General features: G+C 50.2%; 1 protein-coding gene across 3 annotated transcripts in view; it reads left to right on the forward strand.

The window, feature by feature from the left end:
- The first annotated feature begins 496 nt into the window (after positions 1–496).
- The window catches only part of SLC6A8 (solute carrier family 6 member 8), a 37,973-nt gene continuing 20,601 nt past the window's right edge, over positions 497–17,868 (forward strand). The window contains exons 1-4 of one of the 3 annotated variants that reach the window (XM_053296055.1): positions 497–1,303; positions 11,796–11,927; positions 16,386–16,638; positions 16,786–16,918. In XM_053296055.1, coding sequence (XP_053152030.1) covers positions 1,018–1,303; positions 11,796–11,927; positions 16,386–16,638; positions 16,786–16,918 — 804 coding nt within the window. In that variant the 5' untranslated portion in view covers positions 497–1,017. Of the gene's footprint in view, positions 1,304–7,498; positions 7,503–11,795; positions 11,928–16,385; positions 16,639–16,785; positions 16,919–17,868 lie in introns of those variants that run through there. The other 2 variants (XM_053296056.1, XM_053296057.1) reach the window with 2 other exon arrangements.

Consider the following 17,868-nt stretch of genomic DNA (forward strand, 5'->3'; position numbering starts at 1 on the left):
GAGATTTGTTAGTATTATTGCCATGTTCGTGATCGTGAATGTAGAGCACGATCGTCTGGACCCGCTTGCCGGAAAGTGCCCCTGAATTTAGCGGGACTGCACTCCCAGGCAGGCACGTATAGGCACAGCCTGCCCGCATCGTCTGTATGCATGGCGGGTGAGCGGGTGGGGGGCGGGATACAGCCGTAATCTTGCGCTTCTTTACGTAGGTATACAGTATGTCCTTTCGGAGCGGGAAGCAAAACACACATATTCCAAAGACATAAATGCAGCAGAAAGACGTAGCGCGGCGGGGGCGGGAGGGGACTGGTGCAGGGAGGGGGGGGGGAGAAGAAAGAGAACAGCTCTCCTTCGCGGGCGGCCGCTGCAATCCATCGCCTCCCCCCGCCCCCCGCCACCGCTCCAGTGAGTCCCTCCTTCTCTCTCCCCCCCGCCCGCTCCACGGCGACGGCGGCGCCGCGGCAGTGGTGGGAGAGAAGGAGGGGCGCTGACGTCACGCGGGCTCCCTCCAGCAGCAGCAAGCCCAACAAGCCGCTTCGAAGGGGAGGCGATTGAGCAGCGGCGGCCGCGGCAGAAGCGCCAAGGGAGCCAGCCTAGACGGACGGGCGCGCTGCGGACGGACAGGGCTCGTCCTCCCCCCTCCACCCCTACCCCCTGCCAAGCCTCCGGGCGGGGTCCTGCGGGGGTGTTCCCCCTCGGCTGCCTTCGCCGACCTTCACCCTCCGACACCCCCCTTCCCCGCGTCCACTGAACACATGAGGTTTTTCAGGTTGACCTTCAAGTGCTTCGTGGATTGTTTCTGAGTCGCTGCCAACCCCCCCCAACCAACCCCACAGCCGAGCCCCTGCGAGCCCCTCCCGCGCCACAGACACCCCCCCCCACGCCGCCGCCTCCCGCTCGCCCTTCCGAGGGGGCTTCTCCCCGCACCCACAGCGCCCCTCTGCCCACCCGCCTTCGAGCATCGCCCCGATCCGCCTGGAGGGGGGCGGCCGGGAGTCGGGGGTCCCCCCCGGCGGCATGGCCAAGGGGGCTTCGTCGGAGAGCAGCGGCTGCGGCGGCATTTACAGCGTCTCCGTGGAACAGCCAGAGAAAAAGACGGGGCACCCCGCCGCCATGTGCCAGGGAGCCCCCGCCGCGGGCAAAGGGGAGGACACGGAGCCCCCCGGGCCGGCCCGGGCCTTGCCGGCCCGCGAGAGGGAGACCTGGACCCGGCAGATGGATTTTATCATGTCCTGCGTGGGCTTCGCCGTGGGTCTTGGCAACGTGTGGCGCTTCCCCTACCTGTGCTACAAGAACGGGGGAGGTGAGCAGCCTGCGGGCACGTGGCGGGGTGGGAGGTGGGCGGATGGGGTGGGGGAAGATCCGCTTTGGGATGAAGGGAGGGTCTGGTCGGGTTCCAGCCCTTTTCTTGCCAGGGGGACGGGCTCCGGTGTCCGAGTGAGCATCCTCTGGATCCGGTGGTGCGATGTGATCCTTTAGTAGAGGAATCTGGGCAGGGGACCCTTTGCAACCCAGAGATGCGCGGGCGGGGCATTGTCCTTTACCGAGAGTGAGATCCAAGGACCATTCTGGTCCTGGCCAGCGGGAGAGGGAATCTGCTAGAGCACTCAGCCTTGAAATGAAGGTTGGAGCTCTGTAAGGATCTCCTCCTGTGACCTGGCAAACGTCCTGAACTAAAGGGACAAGGATGTATTCGGAAATCCCCAACAGCAGCAAGAAGAATATCACTTAGGAGCCACTGGAAGGCCAATGATAGGGTCCGTTGGCTACAGGGAGCAAGGACAGAGCTGAATTATTGCTCTTGGCATTTAGCCCTGGGACCTCTTTCAAAAGTCAGGGTGAAACTGTGGATTCTGGGCATCTGCAGAGTGCCTTCCCCTGTGTACTTGTGTACTTACAACCAGCCCTACATTCACCTGGGATCATGAAGATCCAAACTTCAGAGTGAGACTGCCAGGCAATCTTGAGCCCTGGGGTCTTGCATTTCACCAGTGTCCAGAGTGGGGGGGGGCAGCAGATCCCCCCCCCCCGGATTGAGCCAGTCCCATTAGATTAAGGGGGTTTACTCCCAAATAGCCACCTAATGGTGCAATGGGGAAATGACTTGCCTAGCAAGCCAGAGGTTGCCGGTTCGAATACCCACTGGTATGTTTCCCAGACTATGGGATACACTTATATCGGGCAGCAGCGATATAGGAAGATGCTGAAAGGCATCATCTCATACTGCATGGGAGGAGGTGATGGCAAACCCCTCCTGTATTCTACCAAAGACAACCACAGCACTCTGTGGTTGCCAGGAGTCGATACCCACTCGACGGCACACTTTACCTTTACCCCCAAATAAGTGAGTATAGGATTGCAGCCTCCCCCCTCCTCCGGAAAAAGTCTTGCAGGTTGCATTTCAGAAATTATTCCCAAACTTTCACTTTCAACAGTGAGTCATAACATCACGTAGGGAATCTTGCCAGAAGGCAACAGATGGGATCCTGAACTTGGGTGCTGGGAAGGGAGTTACCCTTGTGCATGACATTGTCCTGTAAAAAAGAGATCTTGGGTGGAGATATGCGAGGAAAATCTCCCCTTTCCTCTTATCAACACAAGGCATTGAGAAATCACATGAGAAAGCGATTCTTCTCAATGGGTGGAGAAGTTGCAGGGAAGGGTGCAAAGGATGAGATGCTGTCTGTGCAGGAGAAGATGATGGATGAGGGTGTAAGATAGGCATGATTAAATGCAGGAAGGATCCTGTCTTAACTGGAAATGCATGGGAGGGCAGGGCAAGAGGCAGCTCGGCACGGCACTGTCCTGTCTGAATGTACCATCCCGCACCGTTATTGCTAGGCAAGGAGCAAAGTGCAGCCTCCACCTTGCCACTGGGAGTGCCGGACAGCGTCCTTTGCATGGGACAACAATATCCACACACCCCCGCCCCAGGCCCCGCAAAAAGAATCATGGCTTAGGGGCAGGTGGCATAAGCAGGTGAGGAGGCTTGTGCCCAGCTGGTTGTGGTGGGCAGGAGTTGACACAAGGGGGCAGCACTACCAGAGAGGAGCACAGCAATGCGGTAGGTGCCCCCAGCCTGACCATGGCCCACTCGCCCCTCCTTCACAGCTGTAGTGCCCCTCCTTGTCTGGCAGCCACTGGCTCCCGGGCCCAAAGGACTCATGACCATGATGCAGGATTCACGCGTCCATCCCTGCACCCTGCCTGACTCATGGGTCTGTTGGTATGCAGAGCTATGACTTAAAGCAGCCTGACATTTTTGTGCCAGAGGTTAAAAAGTCTGTCTCACTCACACACACACACACACACACACACTCAGTCACATATACTGTTTCTTTAATAAAAATATGGCACAAGGAACATCTCCTGCACAACACACCCTGAGATGGACGGGCGCTGCATAAGAGCAGTACTGTCCTCTTTGCCTCTACCATGCTCTTGTGTAGCTCCCCATCCATTTCAGTGAGAGTTGTGCAAGAGATCTTCCTGGTCGATTAAGCCTGTCATCATTAAAGGCATTCAAAAACCACTGCCTCACTTTGTCTTTTCGTAGGGCTGCTTTTGGCGGTGACCTGAGACCAAGCTAGACATAAGACATAGAGAGCCAGCGTGGTGTAGTGGTTAGAGTGCTGGACTAGGACTGGGGAGACCCGACTTCAAATCCCCATTCAGCCATGATACTAGCTGGGTGACTCTGGGCCAGTCACTTCTCTCTCAGCCTAACCTACTTCACAGGGTTGTTGTGAGGAGAAACTTAAGCATGTTGTGCACTGCTCTGGGCTCCTTGGAGGAAGAGCGGGATATAAATGTAAGAAGAAGAAGAAGAAGAGGAGAAAAACAGAGCATTTTCCTTGTATTCATTCATTCATTCATTCATTCACAGTTTTATCTCACCATTCCTCCAAGGAGATCAGGATGATATATATGACTCCTCCCCATTTAAACCTCACAACAACCTTGTGATGTAGGTTTGGCTGAGGGATAGTGACTGGCCAGTGAGCCTCATGGCTGAGCAGGGATTTGAACCCAAGTCTCCCCAGTCCTTGTACAACACGCCAACCACTATACACATTGGCTTGCAACGCTAGTGCAGGGAACAACTGGAGAGCAGCATCAGTGGATGAAAGTGGATGTTTAACCACTTATCAGTTAATTCCCTTCCCTGTAATTCCCCTCCCCTCAGACAGGCTTCAAAACTGACTGGAGGCAATACTGCCTCAGAGGAGGGGTGTTTGCAGGGGAGAATCAGGGGGCACAGGAAGGCATAACACCTACTCTTTCGTAAACCCTCTCCCCTGGTAAATGCCCCTTCTGTCCCCACATTCCCCATTATTTTGGCAAATGTTGGGTGGGCAAAAAGTGCTTGCCCTCCCATTTCTGTTTCAGAAACCTAACATGTTGGACACGGCTTACCCACCCAAAAATGCCACCACTGGGGTATGTGTGTATAAGGGGCAAGATGGAGGAAACAGTTTTCTGAGTTTCCCTAGAGGCCCAAACACACTCCTGAGCCCTGAAAATAGAATTTAGGCAGTCTAATGTTTAGACAAGTCATAAAACCTATACACCATAACATCCCCTGGCATGAGCTAAGGGTGTCCTTGGCGCAGTGTCCATTGCCTGGATCTGCAGAGAGCCTGAACAAGAACTCCTGGGCAAACCTGCTTCTACTCATTAAAGCTCAATAGAGTGCCTGACCTGTTATGGTCAAAGATGAGACATCAGCACAATCTGCTTCGTGATTGGTCCATGTTTAACTGATGGAACGGGGAGGGATGTGGAGAAGCAAGTTGATGAGAAGCAAGGAATAATTCATTTCCACTCAGGTGTGTTTAATGGGCACAACCTAGTGCTCAAAGTGTATGGCCAAAGTCAATGGGAAGGACAAATTTGCCAGGACGCGGGGCAAAGGAGATGGGCATCACCAGGGTTTAAGCTGAGCACCATAGCCTCTTCTCAAAACCAGGGCTCAGCCCCCAGAACAGATGTCGATGCAGTTATGACTACAGTGACTCTGCACACACAGAGTTCAGTCCTCCCATCATAAAGAGTTTGATCGCAGCCAGACCCTCACGCTTCTTGGCTTGCAGGCTAGAGGGCATGGCTTCCAGGCTAGCTTGAATCCTCACATGGCACCTGAAGCTTCTGTGGCGGGGGTGGGATGGAGTCAGCCCAAGGGTGAAGGACGATATGGCGCCCCCCCCCACTCACTAGATGGGTGCCGCTGCTTGGCATTCTGTGGCTGTGCTGCTGAGGCAGTGGCCCGTGGGCTAACACTCTTGGGCTATGCCACTAAGCCAAGGAAGGGGCATTCCTAGCTCACCTCGGCAGCGAGAAGAAGGAAAAGAAGAGGAAGGGTGGGGCCAGCAGGGAGGGCAGTGAGTGGGGCCTGTGGTAGCAGGGAAGCAACACTTGCTGCTCCTTATGTGCCTCCTTGCACCCGAGGTGACCGCCTCGCCCTGCCTCATTGAAGGGAGTCGCCTACCTCCCTCGGCCTCTGAATCCCACTGGGCGTCATCGTGCTCACTGTGGTTCTGTCTCTGGTCTAGTGCCAAGTGACTGCATAGCATGATGCCAAGTTTACCATCTCCATAGTCTCCCCTAGGATGGAATGAGTTTTTCTCCCCTCGTTTCTTCTCGAAAGGAAGACAGGCACAGTCGGAAGGTCGGCAGTGGATCTGCAGGCTTTCTTGTGCCATTGGCGAGCATGACTGTGATGATGTCACACACACACACACAGACACAGACACACACACAGGCTCCCTGGGGAAAATGACTGAGCCCAGCTGACATCCCTGCATACATTTCCCCCTGCCGAGTTCCCTCTCTGGTATGTGTACAGAGCCAGTGTGATGCCAGGTTTGGACCAGGGAGACCTGAGCTCAACCCCCTGCTCAGGGATGAAGCTCACTGGCTGACTTTGGGCCAGTCTCTCCCTCTCTTAGCCTAACCTACCTCTCCGGATCGTTGTGAAGATTAAAAGGGCTGGGCAGGAGATGGTGCATACTGCCTTGAGCTCCTTGGGAAAGCAGGATTAAAATGCAGTCCTAAAATACAGTCCACGCTCTGACAGCAAAGGGCGAATGTGCTAGCTAGTGTTGCAGAGGACGCTGATCACACTGACAAAGTTGGCTCCATAAACCACATGATCCTCCAAAGGTGGTCAAGTAAAGTGTGCCGTCAAGTCGATTTCGACTCCTGGCGCCCACAGAGCCCTGTGGTTTTCTTGAGTAGCATACAGGAGGGGTTTACCATTGCCTCCTCCCGCGCAGGATGAGATGATGCCTTTCAGCATCTTCCTATATCGCTGCTGCCCAATATCGGTACCAGCGAGGATTCGAACCGGCAACCTTCTGCTTGTTAGTCAAGCATTTCCCCGCTGCGACCTTTAAGGTGGCTCAAAGGTGGTACCTTTGCTTTTTTTTTTTAATTTAATCCTCATCTTGTTGCGCTCTAGAAAATTTGAAATAAAGTCTGCCATTTTTATTGATAATGTTGTATACGCAGATTGCAGCTTATGCTTTGGCAGACTCTCCCTGGAGCCAGTCTCCATCTGACATTGGGGATGGGGATGGAGCCCAGTGGTGGAGCATCTGCTTCACCTGCGGAAGGTCCCAGGTTCAGTCCCTGGCATCTCCAGGTAGGGCTGGGAGAGACTCCTATATAGCCCTGGAGGCGGCTGCTAGCCAGAGGAGACAGTACTGAATTAGATGAACCGAGAGTCTGACTCAGTAGATGGCAGCTTCCTATGTGCCGATGACGTTCACGGAGAATGAATTTAGATGGCATAAACAGATTCCAACCCTGTTGTTTTAAAAAAGAAGAGAGAGAAACTTCTCAGCCCCAAGGCAGAAGAGCTTATGCGGTGTCCCGTAGGCAGCCACCTGCTACTGAAAGAGAAATGGACAGGATTGAAACACAGAAAGCAACACTCTACGGAGGCCCTAGCTGTGTTATTCTTGCACCTTCTGGGTGGGATGAATTGTTTTTCCTTTCCCCGTTCACTGGAAAGATCTGGGATCTGTCTTCCCAGGTGTTTTGACATTACTTGTATATCTTGTTATGCTAATAAAGTCTCATTGAATGGACTTGAGTTGAGCCAGCACCCAACAGACTGCCAGAACCAGACTGCCAGAGGGCCTAGAGATGGTGTGTTCTTCTGTGTGTCTATGGGGATGTCCAAGAGTGATCCCATCGGACTGGAGGGTCCAGGTCTTGTCCTGCTGAAGCCCAAGGCTCTGCAAAAAGAAATGATTTCTTCAGGCCAATAAGGAAGGGGGCCATGACAGAAGCAAGCTTTAGCATGGCCACCAAGCCTCTCTTGACTCTCAGCCTCGACAGGGCAAGAGTTTAAACCTCTCTAATAACATTTTGAGGCTTATAGGAGCTCAGAAGCAGGGGAAATTATCCAGGCAATCAAAGAAGCTAGATGGAGCAGTCTAGGCTCCAATTGTCTCTGTTTACCGGGGACAGTCCCTAGTTGTTGGAACCTGTCGCTGGTAAATCACTGTCCTTGTTTTAGTCTCTTGGGGATGCCTCCCCCCCCCCCATGTGAGTTGCTGGAGTCGTCATTTTTGATGATCGTCTCCCACCCAAGAGTCTCTAGAAACTGCATCTGCAAGTGGGTGGGTGGATAGATCGTGTCTCTAGTGTACCTGCCTGTAAATGGGGATACAGCACTAAATCCGCATGCAGGGCACACACGGAGTGGGCTCCCATCTTCAGCCATATCTAATAGTGGGTAGGGGGCTTGGGTCGTAGCCCTTGGTATGAGCATTGGTTGTGTCCTGATGATCATCTGCAAAACGTGGGCGGGTATGGGCTTGGTTCCCCTGTGTTGGGATCTGGAATCATGGGCTTGGCATGCACTTAATTACCTGCTTTCCATGTGTGGCATGCTGGTCGTCAAGACCTCCCCGGGTTGCTTGGCTGCGCCCCCCCCCCCCCGCACATTCACAGGCATGTCTGTATTTTCATCAGGAAAATGAAGGGTATGGGGAAGGGGGCAGAGAGGGAGCTGTAATGAGAGGAGCAGAAAGCTGTGTGAAGGAAGGAGCACTTTGGAGTGAAAGGGATTGTCAGTTGGTTGAGGTTAGGCCAGGGCCGGCGTAGGGGATAAAGAGGCCTTTGGTGGACAAACTCTCTGGCCTGGATTGCCTTTTCTCCCGTCTTCCAGTGCTTTCTAGGGAAAGTGGCTGAGGGGTATTGGCTCATGAGGAGGCTGGGATAATCCACTGCCTCCCCTCTGAGTGAAAGTGACACAGGGCATCGCCTTCATTTAATCCTCAGCCAGCCAGGAAGGTATTCAGCTGTCTAAAAACCACAGAACAATTAGGCCCATGCAGCCATTTCTGAGGGTTGGTTGTGCAATAACATTTTGATTGAGATCCAGTCAGTCAGTGGCTGGCAGATGAATAAGTAAACTGCTTCCGTTTGGAACTTTTGTGTTTGAGGCAAAACTCTGTTTGTAGCCTTGGATCTCATTCACATGGGCAACGGTCTCATAATGTTCAATGAAAAATGAATAGCATCAGGGGTGGTTTTGTTGTCACCTTCATCTCTAATTTCTGCCTTTCTGATCTATAAAGGCAGTGGTCGTGACATATCTAAAATGCAAAGTTTATTGGTTGTACTAGTGAATTTAAGCCCGTTAAATTAACGGGCGCTAGTAGACCGCTATTGCAGCTCGCTCTTTGGGGCTGGCTGTTCCCTTCTCTCTCCTGCCCCACTCTCCCTCCCTCCCTTCTGCCCCACACTCTTGCCTCTCTTCCCCTCCCTCCCACCCCACTCTCTTGCCCTTCCTCCCCCTCCCACCCCTCTCTCTCACCCTCCCCTCCCTCTCAGCGTCCGCTGTGGGTGGCCGGGCCGAGAGTGCCGCCGTCGCTGTGGGCGGCTGGGCGGAGAGTTCCGCCGCCGCCGCCAAGAGTGCCGCCCGCCGCTGCCGCCTCTGCCCTCCCCACAGTCCCTCCATTCCCGCGGCCACTGCTTCCGGCCTTCCCATGGCCGGGCCGGCCATCCAGCCAACATGGCCGCCTGGTGCCTGCAGCCGTATCTTCCTCGGACATTCTGGGCATGCGCTCTGCTCATGCCCAGAACGGCTAAGGAAGTCACAGGCGCAGAGACACGGGCGCACACCCAAGGCTTTTATTATAGAGGATACCTGTTTAACTATCATGGCTTCCCTCTCAAAGAATCTTAGGAACTGTAGTGTAGTTTGGAGAGGGTGCTGAAAATCCTGTTAGAGATCCCTAAATCCCCCAACTGAACTATCATTCACTGAGTTATTTCAAACAATGGAAAGTGCTGGGGATGAAATGTGAGCATAAGAATATAAGAACAGCCCTACTGGATCAGGCCCAAGGCCTATCTAGTCCAGCGTCCTGTTTCCCACAGTGGCCCAACAGATGCCTCTTAGTCATATGCCCAGAAGTCATGTTCTGTATTCGGAATCTCAACTCGCTAATCCCAAACGTGTGGAAGTTACTCTGGGCTGTAGTTATTCTGGAGAGGGAGAGAGAGAGAGAACATTCTCAGAGTTGTTCTTGTCTTACATAGGCACGTAGGATGCTGACATATACTGAGTCAGACCATAGGTCCATCAAGCTCAGTATTGTCTTCACAAACTGGCAGTGGCTTCTCCAAGGTTGCAGGCAGGAATCTCTCTCAGTTTGTTGGTTCAATTAAAAAAAAGTCTTGTCCTATAAAAATAAAAAAGTCTTGTCCTATCTTGGAGAAGCAAGGGAGGGAACTGGAAACCTTCTGCTCTTCCCAGAGTGGCTCCATCCCCTGAGGGGAATATCTTACAGTGCTCACATGTGGTCTCCTATTCATAGGCAACCAGAGTAGACCCTGCTTAGATAAGGGGACAAGTCATGCTTGCTACCACAAGACCAGCTCTCCTCTCCATAAATGTCAGCAGTTGTTTCTGGCTTTGAAACAGAAATGGTCCTACCATGATGCAGTAGTTATTGGGCACCATGAAGGAGAACAACATCAGAGACAGGGACCTCTGAAGTGTGGGACACAACCTTGCTTTTGCACAGTGTCCATTCATTTTTCTGGATTTTGCTACCTCAGGACCAAAATATTTGGGGTGGGGTTGGGGTTGAAAACAGATTCCCAGCACTAGGGAGCTCTAGATGTGGCTTGTTTTCATTGATGTGGTAAATCTGTGCAACTGTACCAGCTGCAGGTGGTGGCTTATGTAACTGAATACACTTGTATATAAAAAATTATCTTCACTTAGAAAGCTAGCATGTCACGGGAAAGACTGTGCTAGAACCCTTCTCCCTGACATTTACTTTTGTGTGCAGAAGGATTTTTTCCACAATATGCATTCAGTCATATGAGCTTCTATCTGCACTCCTTAGTGGAACAGCCTTAATTCAGGTTTGATAGTTAAAGTCCTGTGTGTGAACTGTGTGTGGACACATGCCTGTCCACACTCCTCCAGGTCTTACACAAACACACTGCCAGAGTCATACCACTCCCCACCTCCAACACACACACACACACACACACACACACACACACACATGAGTTTGCAATCCCTGCGTTATGGATGACCCTCTCCAGCTCCCATTGATGAATGGGTTTCCCCAACTACTGCCTTGCTAATCCCCATGGGAAAGATCTTACATCCCCAAGATTATCCTCTTAGACAGGATTTTCAGGAAGAGAAGCAGCACTGGGCCTTCCCTTCGCCCAGGGACCTGGGATATAAATAGTATCCCCTGGGGCGATTCACACTGAGACCCACGTGTGTGCGCTGTGAACACACAGGCCTGTCACTCACAGCCATGGGCCTGGCATGCCAGTGCCACAATGGGGACAGGAAAAGCAAAGGCTATTTGGGGAGGAGGAGAGGCTTGAGGGATGGCAGCAACATCCAGTGAAACCTTCAATGTTGTAGCCATTTAACTTGAGAAAGACCCTTTCTGGGCCTGTGCATGTGAAAAAATACTTCAGAACAGATACTTGTGGAAGAGTTCAGAGACGTCCAGGAGGACAAATGCTGGCAGGAGAATGACAGAGAACAATATATTCTGTTTTGTATCTAGCCTCTTTCCAACTCCCTAGTAGCAACTCTCTCAAGGATCTGTCCTTCCTCTGTATGTTTTACAATTATTTGTACATAGAGCTTTCTGCCTTGCCAACAAAGTATCTCTAGATGGAACTGGGAGGAGGGCGCGTTTCTATGAAACAGGGGTGGGTGTTGAGTTGTGGCACTAAGAAGCGTTGGTTGTGTGTGCAGTTCTGTGGAACGAGAGAAAAGCTGGCAAATGTTCTATGCCTGATGTTGCTTCAGATGCTAAACAGTGGCTGAATATGATTTCTAGTGGATGGGTCTTCCATGCCTTGTGTTAGATTCCTGTGTCCCTCCCACCCAACTAACAGCAGCAAAATAAAAATAAAAATGCAAAAATAGTAAAAACCCAAACAAATACAGGATGCGTTTTGCAAAAGAAGAAAAGCCATGCTTGCTTGACTAGTTCATGTATGCCACACAATGTAGCTTCTCTTGTTACAAGATTTGTGTTACCTTGGCACAGTGGGCAACATCCAGATTAAGTCAGGAAGTGCTATTGAAATTAATGAGACTTAAGTTAGTTATGACTAACTTGTCTCATTGATTTCGGTGGTGCTTTGTTGTGGCTAGCTAGTATGGATGTTTCCCATCGCTTTGGATTGTTTTAGCACTGAGTACACATAGCTATGGGGAGGGGTTTGGAGGGGCTGGGATTGAAGAGTTGGGGACTGTTGCTTACTTTGTGCTGCTCACCTGGCTACAGGTGTGTTCCTCATCCCTTACATTCTTATTGCCCTCATTGGCGGAATTCCCATCTTCTTCCTGGAAATTTCCTTGGGGCAGTTCATGAAGGCCGGGAGCATCAATGTATGGAACATCGCACCACTTTTCAAAGGTAAGAGGCTCCCCTTCCTTGAACCAGTTAGATCCTTCGCTTCCCTACCCTGCACTCACACCGAATCTAGGATTGCTTCATCACAGTTCCTGCTTGCAGGGAAAGGTCCTGTCCCTCTTTTTAAAATTTTAAATTTGGAGCCTCTTTCTCAACTCCTACTCCTCAAGCTCCACAGCCAACCATCTGGTGAGTTGGTGAGCATGTGGAGATTTTTGTTCATGTTGGCATGCGCAAGAATTCAGGGCTCGCCCAAGACCAAATGGCACTGCAAGCAAGGAGCATCTTTGTTGGGGGGGGGGCTCAATTTGTTTTGGTGCCCCCTCATTTGTTCACTGCATATATAGCCCCTTTTATGCATGATCTGCACCCATAACTTATCACTATCATGCAAGATGGTAAGTGTGCATGCATGGATCTGTATTTATTCATGCCATACAGAAGCAAATAAAAACAAACGTTTCTAATCTTAGAGGAACTTTTTAATTTTCAGAATAACTAAAATGATCAGTGCCTCCAGCAGATTGCCTGCTCCTGTATCTGGCTCTGTAAGAATGTGTAGATTGAGCTGAATCGATATTAGATATTTATCTGTTTATTAACATTTTCTTATATACCACCTCCTCCAAAGACTCTAGGTGGTGGACAACAATAATACCACTCACTATGTGTGTGTGTGTGTGTGTGTGTGTGTGTGTGTGTGTGTGTGTGTAAAATTAAAGGGCAAAAGACGGGCAAAAAAGGTAGGTCTTAAGAAGGGCCTTAGAAGCCATTAAGGAGGGGGCTGGATGCATCCGGGGGGAAAGGGTGTTCCAAAGAAGAGGAGTGGCCACAGAGAAGGCCCTCCGACGGGCCCAGGCACCACGCACTGCACCAGGGCCTGGGACACTAAGGAGGGCCAGCTGAGAAGACCTCACAGGACGGGATACAACTGGCCGAGAGAGGCGATCCCGGAGATATACAGGTGCTAAGCCCATAAGGGTTTTGTAGGTGAGAACCAGCACTTTGAATTGGACCCGGAAGCGAACAGGCAACCAGTGCAGCAACCATAAAAGAGGTGTGATGCTATCAAATCTACGGCCACCCAGGAGGAGGCAGGCCGCTGCATTCTGGACTAGTTGAAGCTTCTGAATCATTTTCAAAGGCAACCCTAGGTAGAGCACGTTGCAGTCATCCAAACGAGAGGTAACAAAGGCATGAGTTACCACTGCCGCCCGCCATTGCACTCCCTGCCTTCTGAGCCCCTCTGCTGCCAATGGTGCTGGGAGTCTTCTAGGAATAAGGGTGCATGTGCTCTGTGTGTCCATCAGGGTGCATGTGCCCTCATTCCCTGGAAGCTCCCTGCCCCAATGGCAGCAGAGTGGCTCGGGAGTGAGGGAGAGCGGCAGCAGGCAGTGAGTGGCGGCAGCGCCTGTCCCAGCCCCCTGGTCCCGTAGCCCCTTGCCATTGCTCCTGCCGCCCTTCCCCCTGCCTGCAGGCCATATGTTGTGCAGGCCTGCTGTAGGCATTTATGCAGATGGCAGGAACGGAGCCCTTGACTGCGGCTTGCAGAGTTCCTGTTCAGGGTCTCAGGAAGAGAGCCCTCAGATACAGCAGCCATGGATCACTCCTAAGGCTCCGCTCTCATGACCTCCCTATCCCATCCACTCTCAACTCACAGTTTGAAAACCTAGGTTATAATTTCCTGACCCTTTTAACCCAGTCAGTCTCCTGATCTGGACATTGTTTGGAGCAGATAACTCCCGCCATTACGTAACATTTCATTAGCTCCCTCTGTGCAAGGAGCTGTACAAAACATAGACGTGACAGTCCCTTCAGGTACATTAGGGGTGTAAGAGAGGAGTGGAAAGTGAGGTGGGTGATTGCCACTGACATTCAGGAATAGCACAAGAATTGGTAAGTTGAGTCAAGGGTACTTCAGGAAAGGCTGAAGGGAGAGAGGAGGATAGAGCAGTGTGACGCAAGAGTGGAGGAGGCTAAAATCAGATACTGTATTTTGTTCATTTATTATTATTATTAATAATAATAATAATAATAATAATACCAAACATCTAAAACATCAAGTAAAATCAACCATCTGCTGTACATGGACGATCTGAAGTTGTATGGAAAGTCTCAGTCAGAAATAGAATCACTGCTAAGCACTGTCCGTATATTCAGTAGCGATATAGCAATGGAGTTTGGACTAGACAAGTGTGCTGCATTAATAATGAAAAGAGGGAAAATAACAAAAACAGAAGGAAGAGAACTGCCCAATGGAAGCAAGATCAAGAACCTGGAAGAGAAAGAACATTACAAATACTTGGGCATTCTCCAGGCTGATAACATTGCACACACTGAAGTTAAAAGAAAAATTGGAAGTGAATACATCAGGAGAGTTAGAAAAATCCTCAAGTCCAAACTCAATGGTGGGAACACCATACAAGCCATAAACACCTGGGCTATACTTGTTATCAGATACACTGCAGGAATAATAGACTGGACCCAGGCAGAGCTAGAGACGCTAGATTGTAAGACCAGGAAAATCATGACCATCAATCATGTTCTGCACCCCCGCAGTGATGTAGATAGGCTATACCTCCCTCGCAGCTCAGGTGGAAGAGGAATGCTGCAAGTCCATCAAACAGTAGAGGAGGAGAAAAGAGGCCTTGAAGAATATATCAAGGACAGTTAAGAAGATGCACTTCAAATGGTCAATAACGCGAAACTATTCAACACCAATGAAAGAAAGCAGGCCTACAAGAAAGAACAAGTCAAGAACCGAGCAGAAAAATGGAGAAATATGCCCCTTCATGGTCAATATTTGCACAATATAAGTGGAAAATCAGACATCACCAAGACCTGGCAATGGCTTAAGAATGGCAACTTGAAGAAAGAAACAGAGGGTTTAATACTGGCTGCACAAGAACAGGCACTATGAACAAATGCAATAAGAGCAAAAGTAGAAAAATCCACCACAAACAGCAAGTGCCGCCTTTGTGAAGAAGCAGATGAAACAGTGGACCACCTAATCAGCTGTTGTAAAAAGATCACACAGACTGACTGCAAACAAAGGCATGACAAGGTAGCAGGGATGATACACTGGAACATCTGCAAAAAATACAAGCTACCTGTAGCCAAAAATTGGTGGGACCATAAAATTGAAAAAGTGGTGGAAAATGAAGATGTAAAAATATTATGGGACTTCCGACTACAAACAGACAAACATCTGCCACACAATACACCAGATATAACTGTAGTCGAGAAGAAAGAAAAACAAGTGAAAATAATCGACATAGCAATACCAGGGGATAGCAGAATAGAAGAAATAGAAAAAAATCACCAAATACAAAGATCTACAAATTGAAATTGAAAGGCTGTGGCAGAAAAAGACCCAAATAATCCCACTGGTAATTGGCGCCCTTTGTGCAGTTCCAAAAGACCTTGAAGAGCACCTCAACACCATAGGGGCCACAGAAATCACCATCAGCCAATTACAGAAAGCAGCTTTACTGGGAACAGCCTATATTCTGCGATGATATCTATAACAATTGACAATAAGATTCAGCCATCCCAGGTCCTTGGGAAGGACTCGATGTCTGGATAAAACAAACCAGTCAATAACACCTGTCTGACTGTGTAAACAAGAAATAATAATAATAATTTGATTTCTATACCGCCCTTCCAAAAATGGCTCAGGGCAGTTTACACAGAGAAATAACAAACAAATAATTATTTAAACAATAATAATTATTAAATAATAATTATTATTATTTAAAGGATTTTTATCCCACCTTTCCCAAGGGTGCAAGCCGCAAGGCACCTTCCCACACCCACACACACGCAAAATACAGTTATAGCAAACTCTGAAAAACAATAGAGCAGACATTGAACGAAGATTACATATACTGTGATTCTGCAGAATGTGATACTGGCTGCAGAATTTGGTTTCCTGAGAATCTCAGGATTTATGTTTAAACCAACAAACAAACAAAACCAAGTTTTTAGCCTTGGTGGCTGTGAGGATACACTTCAGTGGCCGATGCCCCGGAAATCTCAAAGACCAATCTGAATGATTTGTAAAGGCCATTGGATTTGTGGGGTGGAACTGTGTTTATTTTATGATGGATTGCATGGAGGACCCACTGCCCTAGTTAAAGGCTTTGTTGTATCCTGTCCAGTTATCTTTTGCAATTTGTTTGTTTGGACATTTATCCCAAGAGAGTGTTGGCGGAGAAGTCAAGAAAGGAAAGGGGAGGGAAAGGTGAAGGAGAAAATGGAGTTGTTGCTGGGTAAACCTTTAGTTAAATCCACATACCACTTCCTTGTGCGTATAAGGGAAAGAGCTATAAGAGAGGTCCTCCATTCAGTGAGATCGCAGGGAACAGAGGCGGCAGCACCCACATATTCAAGACGTCTGGGTTGGGGGCATCTCAGGTACCCCTTGCCCCTCTCTTCATAAGTAACTTAACTTCTCCACAGGGCTGGGGTTTGCCTCTATGGTGATTGTCTTCTACTGCAACACCTACTACATCATGGTACTGGCCTGGGGTTTCTACTACCTGGTGAAGTCCTTCACGGCCACCCTGCCCTGGGCAACCTGCGGGAATCCCTGGAACTCCCTGGAGTGCATGGAGATCTTCAGGCATGGCGACTGCGCCAACGGCACCGCCAGCAGCAACCTTACCTGTGACGAACTTTCCGACAAGAGATCGCCCGTCATTGAGTTCTGGGAGTGAGTCCTGGTATCCTCTCCTCCTGCTCTGGCCCTCGGACCCCCTGGGAGGGACTGGGCTAGGTCTCCTTTGGGCCCATCTGGGCAGCACTCACTGATTCCTCCCCCAGCCAGTGCTCAGTCAGTCTGTTTTCTCCCTAACTGCAGGAACAAGGTGCTGCGTCTGTCGGGAGGCCTAGAGCTCCCTGGGGCTATCAACTGGGAGGTGACCCTCTGCCTTCTAGCCTGCTGGGTCCTTGTCTACTTCTGTGTCTGGAAAGGCGTCAAGTCCACAGGAAAGGTAGGGGTTAGGGGGAGGCCGTTCAACCGTATGAGAGAGGGTGTGTGTGTGTGTGTGTGTGTGTGTGTGTGTGTGTGTGTGTGTATGCAAGGAGATGGGGGAGAAGCTGCAGGTGAATCATGGCAAAGGTCACCTAGGGCTCCAGGAAGGCACATGACTGCTTCTTCTCAAGAGTACTCAAAGGCCTCATAGTAATGGGTCAGACAAGGACAGGTGGGGAAGGGTTCATTCCCTGTTGTTGCTTACCCATGCTGGACTTTAAAATAACACCTCCTCCCCATCCCCATGCTTTATATGGATTTGGCTGCAGACTGAATGTTAATACAGGAGTCTTTCACTGCCACATTTAGTTTGTCCCTCAGTAGACTGTGCCCTGGGGTCAAATCCATCTTCCAATCTGTCACTCTTAATGGAGCTTAAAATCCACTTCCTGAGGAGACACATGAGGCATGTGTCAGCTCCACATAAGATGCCCAGATGCTGTACAGTTTGCATCCCAACTATTCCTTGCCGTTTGGGGGCAGGTTTCTGCTTCAGCAGCAGGGGGGCATTCTCAGCGCAAAAAGAACTTCAGGGGAAAGTGGTGTTGTCCTCCCTGACTGTGCACCACCCTCCTGACACAGGTAGCAACCCCCTGTGGCTAATTGTTAAATGGTCCACTTTCAAGTTAAGCCCACCTTCTAATGCCAGATTTAACATCGCATGCACTCTGGCCCTATGAGACACTACTGTCATCAGCAGCCAAACTTTCCCTTTCTGGATTTCCTCCTGATGACAGAGATATTCCTGGCCAGAGTCACCACTGAATTTTGCCTAAAGCAAATTTGGAAGTTCTTTCTCAGTTAAGACATCCAGAGGATTTTGTGTGGGGGTGACATTTGGATAAAGACTAGCAACGATTCTGTTCAGGAGCATTCCACACATCTTGGCTCAAGGCCCACAGAAAACAC

This window comes from Hemicordylus capensis, chromosome 2, assembly GCF_027244095.1.
Source record: "Hemicordylus capensis ecotype Gifberg chromosome 2, rHemCap1.1.pri, whole genome shotgun sequence".
In the NCBI taxonomy this organism is placed as follows: Eukaryota; Metazoa; Chordata; class Lepidosauria; order Squamata; family Cordylidae; genus Hemicordylus; species Hemicordylus capensis.